The sequence below is a fragment of the Haplochromis burtoni genome, unplaced genomic scaffold (assembly GCF_018398535.1).
Source record: "Haplochromis burtoni strain Fernald_Lab_line unplaced genomic scaffold, NCSU_Asbu1 Contig_439, whole genome shotgun sequence".
Taxonomy (NCBI): Eukaryota; Metazoa; Chordata; class Actinopteri; order Cichliformes; family Cichlidae; genus Haplochromis; species Haplochromis burtoni.
In genome coordinates, this window is record NW_024582800.1 from 228,480 (window position 1) to 242,865 (window position 14,386).

The window sequence follows — 14,386 nt, forward strand, 5'->3', positions numbered from 1 at the left end:
TTGTTTTTTATGTATACACAACTATAGTCACTCAGAGACACACCTTTAATTATACAGTTATGTTAGGTAATTGTGTTTAAAATCCAAATAAAGCTACAGGACTGCAAAATAGTTTTTACTTTCTTTAAGATTTGAATTATGATCATCATGTATGTGATCGCTTTAAATATCACATCAATACAGTAATTTGCTGTAATCAAATCCAATCGAGGCTAAGTAGTGGAAATTATATTTTACTGTTTTGTTGTTGTTTTTTTCATACATACACATGCACATACATGTATATATAAAAATGGACTCATCCTGGATTGCTTTCTGATTAATAGATGGTGTTAAATATAACTCTTTGAGAGCCAGTTCTTCATGGGAAAGCATAAAAATGGTATTGACCTACATTGCTTTCTGTATTTTCACACAGTATGCCTTTAGCTCTTCTTTCTCAGTGTGACTCAGTACCCATAATCCCTTTGTATAGGCTGGATTGATGTCCTACATCGTCCAGTCCTCTCTTTGTCACTGGATGGTTTGTGTGTGCAGGGTGCTATCAATGAGTAACCAAGGTAAACCAGAAAGACCATACGCCTCGCCGGATCTCACACTGTGTCATTGTCCTGCATTTGCCTTGTTTGTGTGATACAGGTTGAAATGTTACAGGCTTTTCATATGCAGCAGCTTATCATTCCAGGATACTGAAATATGAGGGAAAACCTTTATTAAACATGTGAAATCAAGCAGTATAAACTCATTCCAGTGTGGATCAGTGCAGGTGGAACACAGAAGGTAAAATCCCAATTTACTCTGTCAAAGTGCCAGCCTTATTGCTTTAATGTCACTTTCAGAACTTCATCTTAATATCCCATTAGGACTAATGAGGAATACATCCTTTCCCCCTGCAGCAAAAGTCCTGTTTCTGTGGGAACCAGCTGATAGCAAGTAGACTTTGCCCTGAAGGAAACTGAAGCTACAGGAAGAGCAGCCGAGCGTGGTCTCAGTCGTCACAGCAGAGGTAAGGCATATTTTAATAGCTTTGCTGGAGTTGTACGGATTGATTTCTGTGAACAGACCTGAGTCAAACAGCAGCTGGACACTTTTTTATAGACTTTAAAACTGTTGTCATCTTGTCAGAACTTGGATTTAATGTTCCAAACTTTCAGCCCGCGTAAGCCAACAAAAACAAAGTCCACTTCGTGCCTTAGAAAACATAGTTTTAGGCTTTGTTTTGTTCCAGTTTGGAGAGATGAGCTGAAAAAGACGAAAAGTCAAAATGTGATTTTTATCTAGCAAATGATTTATTGCTGCCACGAGTGCAAAAGCCATTACTAATTACAGATATTACAGGAAGTGGAAATTGTTATTCATTAAACCATAATGAATAGACGGATGTGCACAGGGAGCGGCTGTTTCTGTCAAACTGCTATGTGTAGTCACTGCTTTACTGCAGTTGTACATCATGCAGCATTGATCTTTGAGCAGCTGGTTATGACTTCATTTCTTTCATGATTAATGCAGAACTAGGGAACTTGGGGGGGATTTATTATTCCCTTGTGTTCACTATACATATATACATTTTAAAAAATCCTTGCATTTATTGTCTGTCTGTGGATGACAACTAAATTTCCTCTGAGATCAATTAAATGCAATCTATTTGGCCATTAAATATACATACACTGAAAATAGATTGAGTTTTAGGGCCATTTTTATGGATGCCAGTCATGGAGGGCCTTGTATTTGTGTGATGCATGGTTTCATAATCACCCATTTGACATTGCCCCGTGTGCCAATTTAACATCACTGATGAAAGCACTGACACTGTCCAGAGGAATGTCTTTGTGACCTTAACTACCTTGTATGTCTAATAATTCTCTTTGTCTTGGCAGTTTTGTGTCTGATAAAATTTGCTGACTTTTGGGCAAATGGACCACACTTATGACAACAGAAACGGTGGATATCCCCAGCCTCCTCCGTACAGCCCCGGGGACCATGGACAGAGTTCGTATACTGGGATGAGCTATGACGTTAGTAGCAATTCACAATCATTTTTGTTAGCCTCAAAGGGAAAAAAATTTAAATTAAGCAGTGAGAGAAACCATTTTGCACATTGATTTTAGGGTTTAATATGCCGCTATCGTAAAGAATGAGCCCAAATCCAACACACAACTAGCCTTTGATCATGCTATCGTTGGGATGTGTAATTAAATGTGTGCTTACACATTTAATTACACATGGATTATTGGTTTAATTCCATGAAGTTACTTCAAAATGAACACTAAAGCCTCTAATCACATCATTCTGCCTTTTTTATGATTTGCAAGAAAAAAGTTTTGAATCTAAACTTCGGCTGTTGTCTGAATGATCCAGGTGGAGAAGGGCAGCGTTGCAGTGGTCTCCCCTCCTGGAACCTATGATAACATGGTCCATCCTGTGGGCCCGGGAGCAGGTGGAGACAACCAGCAATGTGACCAATCTCCACCCGTCTACTCTCCCGGCTTAGAGGATAGCTCCTTCAGTGACGCTGCCATACGGAGAGGTGAGGGTCGAAGGAAGTAGATCAATAAAGAGAGGGAGAAACAGGAGGCGAGAGAAATGAGCGTTTCTGTTTGCGTGGTCAGAGCCGAACGAGGATCAGCAATATTTACTCCCCTCATTTGCTTTGCAGTGTTTTCTTGAAAATTGATTTGGAATTGAAAATTGTTCTGTGATCTCTGCTCGCAGCCTGTCGCAGCTCTTCACCTCCCACACAACACAAATCATTTTTAATGAGAGGCAGGAATGCAAGTTTGGTGAAAACAGTCATTTTTGGCAACAGCGTGCAGCCTTACCTGCCTCAATGCTTCACTCTGACAGATTGTTGTTGTCGCATGTCTTTCTCCTGTCTGTCTCACCTCTATGTGTTTCTGCATCTGTTTTTCTTTTTTTCTGAACAGGTTTTATAAGGAAAGTCTACTTGACCTTGATGATTCAGCTGCTAGTGACTGTGGGGATCATCTGCGCTTTTCTTTACTGGTGAGACACAATCACACGAGGCCATTCTTGTTCCAAAGAGAAAAGAAGAAATGTCCTTTATTGTAATCTGCTGGCTTTTAATTGTGTCATCGCCCACCAACACGAGGCAGAACAAGTGCATAAAGTCGTCCCTGCAAAAATTTAAACATGCACTGGGGCCCTTCTCAAATCAACATATTGAGGTGAAACAAGGTGGTATATAGTCCGCCTAATGTTTGTGCTTGCAGTAGTTTGAAAGCTCCCTGTGTTTGGTATAATGGATGTGGTGGAAGACTGCAACAGTCATTTCTTTTCATAAATTGTATTCAGCTCCCATGTGCACAATGCACTGCTCTCTGTTAATATTTAATAAAATCATTCCACTGCTTCTATCAGATAAATGGCAGCTCTATTAAACACTTCTCTCTTTCTCCCTTCCCTTTTCTTATCACCCCCCCCCCCCCCCCCCCCCAAAAAAAAACAAAAAAAAAAAACAGGGACACACTTAGGAAATGGGCATGGAACAACTACTGGTTCACCTACACCATGATGTAAGTTGTTCAAAAACATTCTCTTAGATTTTCTGGATTTCGTGTTTGGCGAAAGGGCTTCATGTGAGTCCACGGAAGTAAATCACAAGCTCATCTTAATATAAATAATGCGCTCAGTGAATCCATAATGTTTCTCCTATTATATGCTAATGCCGGTAAACTCTGTGTCGTGTGTGAAACAGGGCGGTGGTACTCGTCCTCATTGTGGCCCTGTCATGCTGTGACAGTCTCCGGCGTCGAGTCCCCCTCAATTTTATTGCCCTGGGCCTGTTTGTGAGTAGAGGCAGTACCAGCCAGGCATCAAATTAAACCACCACCACACCTGCTCTATTTCACAGTTGTTTTTTTTTGTCATGTATTTACTTTCCATTTGTCTCCCCCTTCCCTTCCCCTCTCTCCCTCCCTCTCCCTGCCTGTGTGCCTTTCTCCCTGTCTTCCTCAGACTGTTGCAGAGGGCCTGATGCTTGCATCTGTGGCGGCGTGAGTGTTTGTTTACAAAGATGAGTCCCCACCTGATGCAGACTCATTTGCACAATAATAATCCTATTTGATCCATATCTGATAGCGTGTTCGATGCCAGCAATGAAGCCATCATGCCAGATAAGATGTTATCAGCGCTGGTTTACCAAATTAAAAGGCACATGGGATCACATTTTCTGATTTTTTTTTTCAGCTGAAGATAAATCTGAGCACATCACAAATAGTTCAAAACCAATTTCTCTGTATTTCTCGGTGCCTGTGTAAACACGAGTTACCCTTTTTTCCCCTCCATCTTTCTGACGGTTCTTTTTTAGCAGCACGTCACTCTGTCAGAAAAAGGCATCAGATGAGACCTGACTATCAATAATGCATTAAAATTACCATATTTATAGGATATTGCTATAACTGAAGCTATAGCTGATAGGAAATGCATGCAGGCAATACATTATTCAATACTTGTCCAGTGGGGTGGGGTTGGGGGGGGTCCAGTGCTCAAAGTTAAATGCATATTTCGAGAAAATAAAATTCTTATAAGAAAATAATACTTCCCTTTAGGATAGACCAAACCCCGCTACTCATCCACCCCAAGATAGACATGATTCAGCTCTTACTGCACTGTTTGATATTTCTGTCTGCAGGTATTTTAATGCTGAAGCAGTCATGTGGGCTGTTGGGGCAACAGCATTTGTGTCCCTTTCCCTGAGCCTGTTCGCCATGCAGTCAAAGGTAAGATCTGTCACACACTCTGAGCTCAGTTTGCACTGCAGCCACAAGTGAAACACGGCGCCTTAACTATACAGTCACTGGTAAATGTCCATACACTCAGCTGTGTTTCCTGTGCAGTCAGAGGGAACGTGTAAAGCTCAGCTGCTGGACAGGTTTTCACCTGCAGAGCTTTCAAAGTCAGATGAGTTTGCTGTCCTGGCAAAACTAAGATTGCTGCTGAGATCAGTGTATTTGTAAGTTGGGTTAATTCCCTGCATCCAGAGGGTTAAGCCCCCATGTGGCTGAGATAACTCTCGCCATATAGAATTATTTATATAAGTCAGCCCTCGTCCTTTTCAGTCTGCCTCCTTTCATGAATTGTGGAAAAAAAAGAAGCAAATAGGCTTTTTATCAAGCAAAACTTCTCAACTTTGTGATTGAAACCCTAAAAAAATGACCGAAAACTTCACCTAAAATTCTATAATAAGCATCCCAACGAATCCCAAATAAGTCTCGCTCGCTGAGGATTTTTCATTCTTTATTTGATCATGCTCATCTTCTTCTGAGATGCCGCTCTCAAAATATATATAATAGCTTATGCTTGTGCACATGGCATTTAAAAGTTTCATTACAACTTGCAGCGTTTTATTAGCTGGAGCAAGTTAGGAGACCTTTTGAGAATCACTTCATTGATAGCTCGGCATGCTTCTTCAATAAACGCCTCATGTTCTGAACAAAAGCAATCACACAGCCAGTGGGGAAGATGTCAGCCACATTCAGATTGCATTTAGAGCCTCTTTTAATTGCTGCTAAATGGTGGTTGGCATTTCACACACTTTGCCACTTATTGTATCTGAAGGAGCTGGAGACATTTATATTTTTGCTCACAGTGGATGGAACAAGCAAGCAGCTGTCTGATAATCATACTAAGAATATATCTGGTGCTTAATTCTCTCTGCTCATTATTAATCAGCGGGAGGAAGGTACGCAGGTCAGGTTTAAATAGCTGACATATAGAGGGAAGCGTACCCCTAAGCCCGTAATATAGTTTTATGGGCTGAGTGAGCGTCCGCAAACACTTGTAGTTTATTTTTTATGACTTCGCTTTCATCTTGCCATTTCCAGCACCTCTTGCTCTGCAGTTCACAATGTTCACAGAGCTTTTTAATCTCTGTCACTGTGATGCATTGACACTGCGTCTGCAGCCCATAGCTCCTCAGGTGATCAGTGCTAGTGATTCTCCTGTAGCAACTGCCATCTTTTTTTTTTTATGCCAGTGTGGAAAAAATAAATAAAGGGCATGCAGGCGAAAAGGCCACCTTCAATCCCCCTGCTCAGTGCCTGTTGATTATTTATCCTCACTTGTTATAACCAGAACTGTCTTGATTTTCTTGAGTCTCGACTGCAATCTGTAGCTATCACAGAGCAGAGCTGCAATGAGAACAGCCTTCAGTGTCCTGGATTTTATGAGAATGATGAGTACAAATTAGAGATGTTGGGGCTTGTCACATTAACTGTCTTTCTCATTTCCTATCCCTCCTTTGCGGCATCAGTGGGACTTCACCACAGCAAGTGGGTGCCTGTGGGTGCTTATCTGGACCCTCTTTTCATTCGCCCTCCTCTGTGCAATCCTCCGATCACAGGTAAATTAAAGAGCTTCTTTGTTAACCAGTGTGTTTGCAGTGGGAACAGGTTTTAAATGAATTGCTGACAGACTGGATGTACAGCCTCAGAGTCTTTGGCCCTAGAAAGCACAGGCCCGTGTGCTGAGCAGACTATACAGCAGAGAGCGTAAACTCAAACCTCTTAGGATTTAAATGTACACTGGCGTTCACTGCGTCGGCTGTTAGTGTTGCCAGCGGGTATAAATAAGCATTCTGCAGATTTTAGGTTGTAGTTGGACTCTGACTGCCTGTAAACCAAACAAAACAGCCAGAATGACCAAAAAAAAAACGTTTCTGGCTTAATTACTGCCTACAGCAAACAAGCAGCACAGCACGCTAGAATAAAAATGTTTTGTTTTAAATTTGTGTTACTGAATGCCTCTCCTGAGTGTGTGTGATTCTTTTGCAGTATGTTTACATCGTATATGCCTGCCTGGGAACACTGCTGTTTTCTTTAGTAAGTACACTTTGGTAACAGAAAGTTCTTTTCCGCAGCACTTTTTTTCTTTTTGCTATGAAAAACAGAATTAAAATCCCCAATGGAAATAAAACGAAACCACCATCAAAGAGGGCTTATTGTCAAGTGAGTGTATATGATGCAACACGCGATCCCAGGGCGAAGCAGCCTGATACCAGTTGTTAGTGAAAAGAGAGCGACTTTGATGCCCCTGTGCCCTTTAATTTCAATTATGCACCACTTAACAGTAGTGGGCTTCCTTTTCACAGCCACCTCTCTGTGTGCCTTTGGCATTCGCAGCAAATGTTGTGACCCATCTCGTCAGCCGGTGGAACAAACTGCAGCTGCACACAGAGCTGAACAGGCTGTCAGCAGCAAGTCACAACTTATTTTCAGCTGCACAAGTCTGACTCCCGGATTATTTGTGTGGCCTGTTTATCTGCACCGTCCCATCTCTCAGAAATAGTTAATAGTGCCTGCGCTTGCTCACAGACCAGTTCGCGTTCTCGATTCACAGATCAGTGCTGAAGCATCTCATTTTCTTTCCATCTCTCCGCAGTACTTGGTGTTTGACACTCAGATGATCCTGGGTGGAAAACACAGGAAGTATCAAGTCTCTCCCGAGGAGTACATCTTTGCTGCGCTCAACCTCTATTTGGACGTCGTCACCCTGTTCCTCTTCTTGCTGCAGCTCATCGGCCTCTGCCGCTGACACTTAAACTCCATGGCAGGATTTCCCCTTAAGATACTCTTCTTGCACACATGCAATCAATTCGTTGAGTTTGGTAAACACAGACAGCCAGTCTCCCAGACATGGCTTAAGCCCCCCCAAAGCAAAAACACTGAAGATCTCCACAGAAAAACTTTTTTTGGTCCAAGTCTAGGCTTAAGCCATGTCTGGGAAACTGAGCCCATGATTCATATTGAATACGTCTCCAGACATCTGTCAGTATATTCAAGTTTGCCTATGATTGTCATGTGTTACGCACTGCAGTCTGCTTTATGGATGTTCACTTGTTTATTTTTTTTCCTTCAGGAGTTCAGATTTACATACTGCCCTGTTGCAATTCTTACATAGAACTACATATACTGAATATTTGTTTCTAAAAATTACTCTTTAACTCACAAACTAGTCACTTAGCTACTTGTTAAATCAAAGATTATTTAAAAGTGTTTAATTTTGAATGAAAACTCAATAAAAGAATCGGTCAGTGTTATGAAAATAAAACCATCTGCAATATTTCTTTGTCATAAATGACTATTACAAATGAGACAACCGCAAAGTAAAACTCAACACATAGTTTATTGGCATCACACATCAAACACTTTTCATATAAAGAGGGAATGTATCAAGTATAAACTATGAAAGTGCAAATAGCATTTCAAGGATTAGTTGCTTTACAATAGAAAATCTCAATGAGTTACAAAATGTTATATACCTTTTTTAATTTTTTTTAATAAATCACCTGAACATATGAGGTGACAGTATAAAGTGTGCCCGTTACATGCACAGCATACTACTAAAGAAAAAGGGCAACGCATGTTATCTCCTCTGATAAAAGCACTTCCATTAACCAAGTCCGACAAAGTTAGTTCCATTAACCATATGGCACCCAGACACTTATCAAAGCAATCACTATCTTTAGACTTAATGTTGCTCTATACATCTGCAAGGGGACAGAGAGAGAGAGAAAAAGGTCATTTACTTCAGCCAGACATCAGTCTGTACAAGAACATAATCACGTCTTAAAGGTAAGACACTGACTAGTGTGTTTTAGTTCACATGGGTTACTCACAATCCATTATTTAAATGAATTATCTTTATTCCAAATAAATACCTACTTTATAACTTTCCTCACACACAAGCGATACAGAACAGTAGGTTAACCTATTCTGAAATCAGCGCAGTGATTTTTAGATGCTAAACCCCGGGAACCACTTCAGTGTAGGGCAAGAAGCCTTACTGCACAAACCCAGAGAAATAAAACCTTTCTTCAAAATATCTGGGAATAAGATTTTTTCTTTAAAGTGTGACTTCATCGTTACAACGTATTTCACCAAATCGCTAAAAAAAAAGAAAAAAAAAAAGAGTCAGTGTCATCTATTAACATATCACCACAAGAGCCAACAAAAAAGCCTCTTGCTACAAACATTTCTGATGAGCACATGTCTGAACACTATCAACGGCAATGTGAGAGAAACGACTTTAAGGTAACAGGTGTTTCTGTTTTTGTTTACACTGTCATTTTTTTTTTTAAATTAGCACTCAGAAAAAAAAATGTGTGAAAAAAGGAAAAAGTGAATCATGGTGATTTACACAAAGGCACTGTGTGTCTCAACTCCAGAGAGAGAACCGTTTCAAAGACATGGACTTCCCATGAGGATGAGATGCTGTACACATTCATGATTTTTAATTTTTTTCCCCCCATGCATTACCCTGCAGTCCGGAAAATCTGCAAAGATCTGAAAGGCTTTGCTTATTACTTTTAAAACAGGACCCAGAGATAAATTACGTGACTTGGGCGTGAGTAATTAATTTACCAGAGTCTGAATACGACTGCCTGATTTCAATGGCCTTCCCTGCGGCGTATGAAGCAGACTTCTCACTGTCTACTTAGTCTGTCGCGCTCCACGTTCGGCTGCAATACTCAAAACATTAATTTAAGACAAGCTACAATGGAATTCAGAACATGCTGTGACAAAGGTGCAAACTGAATCACGAGCACTCCCTCTGGGCCCGTCAGCATTCGTTGTTTTTTGATTCAGCCTGTGTTGGGGAGTAATAACCACTGTCAAGTCCATTTTGAAATGTTTTTGAGGAGGCCAACTACTTTTCAGTTGAATAATTAATCAAAATTTTGCCAATGTGAATATTTTACATAAAGTACAAATCCATTAGGGCCTGAAGCCTCAGTTCTACACGGCTCACGGCAGCTTTTAGCCAGTGACATTTTCAGAGTATCAATCAGCTGCAATCTCAAAGAAAATTATGGCTCAACACTTTCACATTAAAGTTTAGCTGAGTGGTTGAGATTGTAAAAAGCAGGCACAATTTGCTTTAGAGAATCCACTTGGTGACTGCAAACTGTGCTTTTGCTAGTCAGTGTTTGGCACCCATGAAGTAGGCAGAATTGGACAGGAGTGAGAACCATCTCAGCCGGCTTTGTTTCGATTGAATATTGGAGCAAACTGTTAATCTGCTCACTAAGTACAGCTGAGTTACATCAGACCTGATCCAGACGGATACAGTAGGCTTTTAGTCCAGTGGAAAATAACTATGTAGGTTAAAGTTTCTAAAGCTCCTAAGTCTCTAAATCTGATATTTAAAAAACAAAAACAAAAAAAACCCCGCTACTTATTTGTATTTTTACTAGTACAAGACTTGTTTTATAAGTCACCCTTGAAACTGGTAACTAACTGTGATCTCTTCTATTTAGTACTTTCTTTGCAGAAGGCTGACAATACAGTAAACACATCTTGTTGCACTTAAATCTGAATCTGTGTCTTCCCCACTTTCTGGTCAAGTATGACACATTCCCCACTCTGTTTACATTCCACCTGAATAGCTAGCACAGACGTTCCTCCTCTTTATTCATTTTGCAATCTGTAGTGGTTTTTGGCCTTCCTTAAAAGCTCTTTGCCATCTCAGTTAGAGAGATCATACCAAGTGCACTTGATCTTCCCACTCAGATGAGCTGGTGCTTGGCAGCTGATCAGACACAGAGTCACATCGCGGAGTGTCGACGTGGCACACCTTTGAGCCTCTGCGCTCGGCATGGCCTCCGCTTGCGTCATGGGCTCCCATGTAAGGTAGTGGCATGGTGTCCAGCCCCACTAGATCTAACTGGGTCGGTCTCTCAGCGACAGTGCACTCCTTCTCCTCCATCTCACTCAGCCTCTGAGAGCAGAACCCCACATCTGCCATCACCTCCTGAGGCTTCCTGTTTTCAGGGAAGACGACCACCCCGACCTTGTCATCGTCTTCTCCTTCGCCCCTATGGAGTGAACCCGGGACTGAGTCGCTGTCACAGGAGGTTGGGGGTACCAGAGTGATACCTTGAGGATTCATGTCATGAAACCAAGCCATGATATTGCCCAGCAGGTTAGCGTTTGCTGCTAATGCAGAGGATGAGGATGGGTCGTGGCTGCCACATGTGGTTGAGTCTGTTGTGTCGGTGGAAGAGAAGAGGCCTGTTGAAGAGCTGCTGCAACCAGGAGCCACTGGTATGGGCACAGAAGCACCGTATGCCCGATGATGACTGTCACCGTGCTGTACAGGGATAGCAACACCGGTGGCAGCAGAGTACTGGCTGCTGATGTTGCCAAGTTTCACCAAGTTATCTCCCAACTCCAGCAGTTCTGAGCTGCTTAGAGAAGCTCTGGGGGGGACCTCGATGCCTGGAGCACTTTGCTCAAGCCTCGAAGGCAGGGAGGTGCCAATAGCGCCGAGTGAGGCTTCGTTGGCAAGTACTTCATGACTGGACACACTCCCGACCATCCCTGAGTCCTGGAGTGACAGCTGAATAGCCAGAAGAATGTTGGGGTCATCGTCATCCAGCGAACCCAGACCCTGCAAGAATAAAAGGATCCAGTGTCGCAGAGCATCAGCAGTTTTCAAACTTAACTTTAAGTATAACCTGCAGCACCTATTGTTAAAAAAGTTAACACTAGCAGCAGATGGAGATAGTGACAAGGCAAGGAAAATAGCAGCTGCTGCAGTTTTGACACTTTGACACACAAACCTGAAAGCAAAGTCAGTTTTTCTTTATAGCTGCTTTGTTGCAGTCAGCTCACAGTGGGTTTTAAGGTTTTACATTTTCAAAACTATCATTACCACTCACTCTGTGTTTATATATAAAGTCCCAGCACACAACATCGCTGCATCACTCAGTATGTTTCAAGTCATTCATGCCCCAACCCCAGTCCAAAGAAAAAAGAAAAAAGAAAACCCCGTAGGTTTCAGTTTCAAATATTACTCTTTTATTAACTGAACATTTGGTGAACTAGTGAATATGAAACCGCTAAGAATCAAGACGACATTAATAATTCACAGTACTAAGACAAAAATGCCTTCAGGAATAATTTCAACTACATTACCGTTTGAGCTCGAGATAAATGTTTACTCACCATCATAGGACCTTGTCTGCGTCCACTTCCAGCATCCTGTGTGTCTTTATAGGAAAAAAAGGAACAAAGAAAAAGTCAAACCTGGTTATTGAACTAAATCAATGCAGGATAAATCAATTTACTCAGTTTAATCTACTGCTAAGTATTCAATTTAGTAACATCATCTTGAGTTTAGTCAACACACTGATGAAGGACCAGCAACCCGTCACAACCCCAGGAACTGCACTAACTGTATCTGTATCTGTGAGCAATTCCTCTTTGCTCACAAAACAGAACCTATTAGCTACCCTCCAGTTTTATCTATTGTTTTCAGTCCATACAGCCTAGATAAAAGTACCACGATGATGGAGAAACACAAAAGATTAGAAATGCTTACTGAATTCAAGCAAGTGTCATTTTTCCAGAAGCTCTATTTTGGAAAAACTAATTAGTAAAAATCAATATTTCTAAACAAATAATGTAACTGAATCATTGCAGTGCACCTGTGCTTGTTTAGGTACCGGTGGATACTAAGACTCTTCTCCACTTGACACAATACTGCCAGGGAAGCATCTGACTGGATCTTAATATTTTTGGCGCATTAACCATGACTCCAACAACATGAAAAAATAAACTGATCTGGAACAGATTGTAAGGCCTGAATTCACTGAAGAGCTTTGAAACGTTACCATTTAATTGTCTGTTTAAACAGACAGTTCTTTAAAGTTAGACATTCTTAATCCACACAGAGCTAGAGCCTTAACTTGAGTGCAAGAAAATGAGGCTTGAGGTAAGGAGGATGATGATAAGGTGGAAATGACAGGGGAGAGAAAGCAGTAGTGAAGGACGAGAAAGAGATAACGAAAACATCAGCCACTGTATTCAAGACGGTGGGGCTTCGCAAACCTGCACCTGCTCTTATGCAATTCTGATGGATTCATTCAAAGTTAATAAGACTGTGCCTTTAAAACAAATTATAAAGCAACAGAAATGTGTGTTTAATAGTAACAGAGACTTTAATACTTTCTTTGGCATTTCTTCTACACCCAAGTAATTTAACTGTAACTTGTCTACAGCGTTTTTCACTTTGTAACATCACAATTCAAACATGGAAACAAACATCATGATTCATGCTTCTATTCAACTCATCCTTTGAATTACATGCGTCACTAATAAAAGAAACAAAAATCAAAGTTCATCACAATGTGATTTCCTGAGAACAAATCAAGAAAATCTAGCTCTCATTTAATCTCATTCTATACTTTCAAACCACACCATCACTAAGATGAACTTCAATATGTCTTTTCTGCAGTCTCTAGTTCTCAGTTTATTAATGTCCTACCAGAACAGTTTCAGATTAGAATAATTCTTATAACTCTCATTTCTAGAACTGACTTCTATAAAACTTCCTATCACATGTACACAGTACTTCCCTATATCTATCTTTAAATCGTTTTCTATTCAAAAGATCATTCCACCTTAAATGCTTTGTATCAGCCATTACAAATTGTACTTTGACCCATTCCATCCATCTGCTGGGTTTTTGTTTTTTCCATGCTGCAGTCAGTGTGCCATTCCAGGATGTATACCAATTGGACTGATAACAAATGTAGGCTTGATCTTAATTAATCACACTTTTAATGAATATAAAAAAATATTCTTTTCACAAAGTGTTTCACAGTCACACTGCACTATTAGAAAAATGTATCCATGATTAGAAGCAGAGAAGGTCTCATTTTTTCCCAAGAATATAGAATAGAATTTTGACGTTCTTTTTTAATTAAGATGCAGTTTTGATCTATTATTCTGATCTATTATTCTGATCTATTATTCTCTAAGCAATTTTTTTGCTGAGAGCCTGAAGCAGCTGTGATTATAAGAGATGACCAATTTAAGTTAATTTAGCTGAACAGTCGATCAAATCTACCTGAGGGCCATCGAACCCTGCTTTAATGAAAGAAATACAACTCAAGGGAACTTTCTAAACTTTACAACTTTTATCTTTTATACACAAACAATCAAAATCTTTTGTAAACATTGCAAACCTTGAGGTGTCTAAATCTGCGCACTGTCTGTGCACCAGATAGTTGTTATAGTTTCAGGCGTTTGGACCCAATCTAAAAATCAGACCAACTAGAACCCAGAGATTTTGCATTCAGATGGATCACACGATAAATTCACGTGGTAACTTAAGCTATGCAAATAACAAGCTGTGACAAGGGAGAAAAACTGAATATCACGATGTGAAATAGCCATCACAGGAGAAACCCTGTATAAAGTAAAGTACCTAAAGTGCTGTCGCTGAGGTCGTCAGGGTCAGGTGTGTTGCTACGGAGACTGGACATGTCGCCTCGCCGCCTCTGCCTATGCCGCCGTCTGTACTGGAACTCTGCGTACTCCTTAAAATATAAGAACAATCATTACTATAAAAATGCAATGAA

At 40.7% G+C, this 14,386-nt stretch overlaps 2 protein-coding genes across 4 annotated transcripts in view; one reads left to right on the plus strand and one right to left on the minus strand.

Moving 5' to 3' along the window:
• The first annotated feature begins 610 nt into the window (after positions 1-610).
• On the plus strand, positions 611-8,070 carry zgc:110410 (uncharacterized protein LOC553618 homolog). The gene is made up of 12 exons (XM_005949231.3): positions 611-780; positions 897-1,006; positions 1,878-2,015; positions 2,359-2,527; positions 2,925-3,003; positions 3,480-3,533; positions 3,716-3,806; positions 3,976-4,013; positions 4,652-4,739; positions 6,272-6,361; positions 6,792-6,839; positions 7,399-8,070. The coding sequence occupies exons 3-12, from the start codon at positions 1,914-1,916 to the stop codon at positions 7,549-7,551; spliced, it is 912 nt and encodes a 303-aa protein (XP_005949293.1). The 5' UTR covers positions 611-780; positions 897-1,006; positions 1,878-1,913; the 3' UTR covers positions 7,552-8,070.
• A 53-nt stretch (positions 8,071-8,123) lies between these two features.
• The window catches only part of LOC102308689 (ankyrin repeat and IBR domain-containing protein 1), a 37,114-nt gene continuing 30,851 nt past the window's right edge, over positions 8,124-14,386 (minus strand). For all 3 annotated transcript variants that reach the window (XM_042213387.1, XM_042213388.1, XM_042213390.1), the window contains exons 18-20: positions 14,233-14,344; positions 11,967-12,010; positions 8,124-11,409 (exon numbers count right to left, since the gene is read on the minus strand). In XM_042213387.1, coding sequence (XP_042069321.1) covers positions 10,498-11,409; positions 11,967-12,010; positions 14,233-14,344 — 1,068 coding nt within the window. In that variant the 3' untranslated portion in view covers positions 8,124-10,497. The remainder of the gene's footprint in view (positions 11,410-11,966; positions 12,011-14,232; positions 14,345-14,386) is intronic.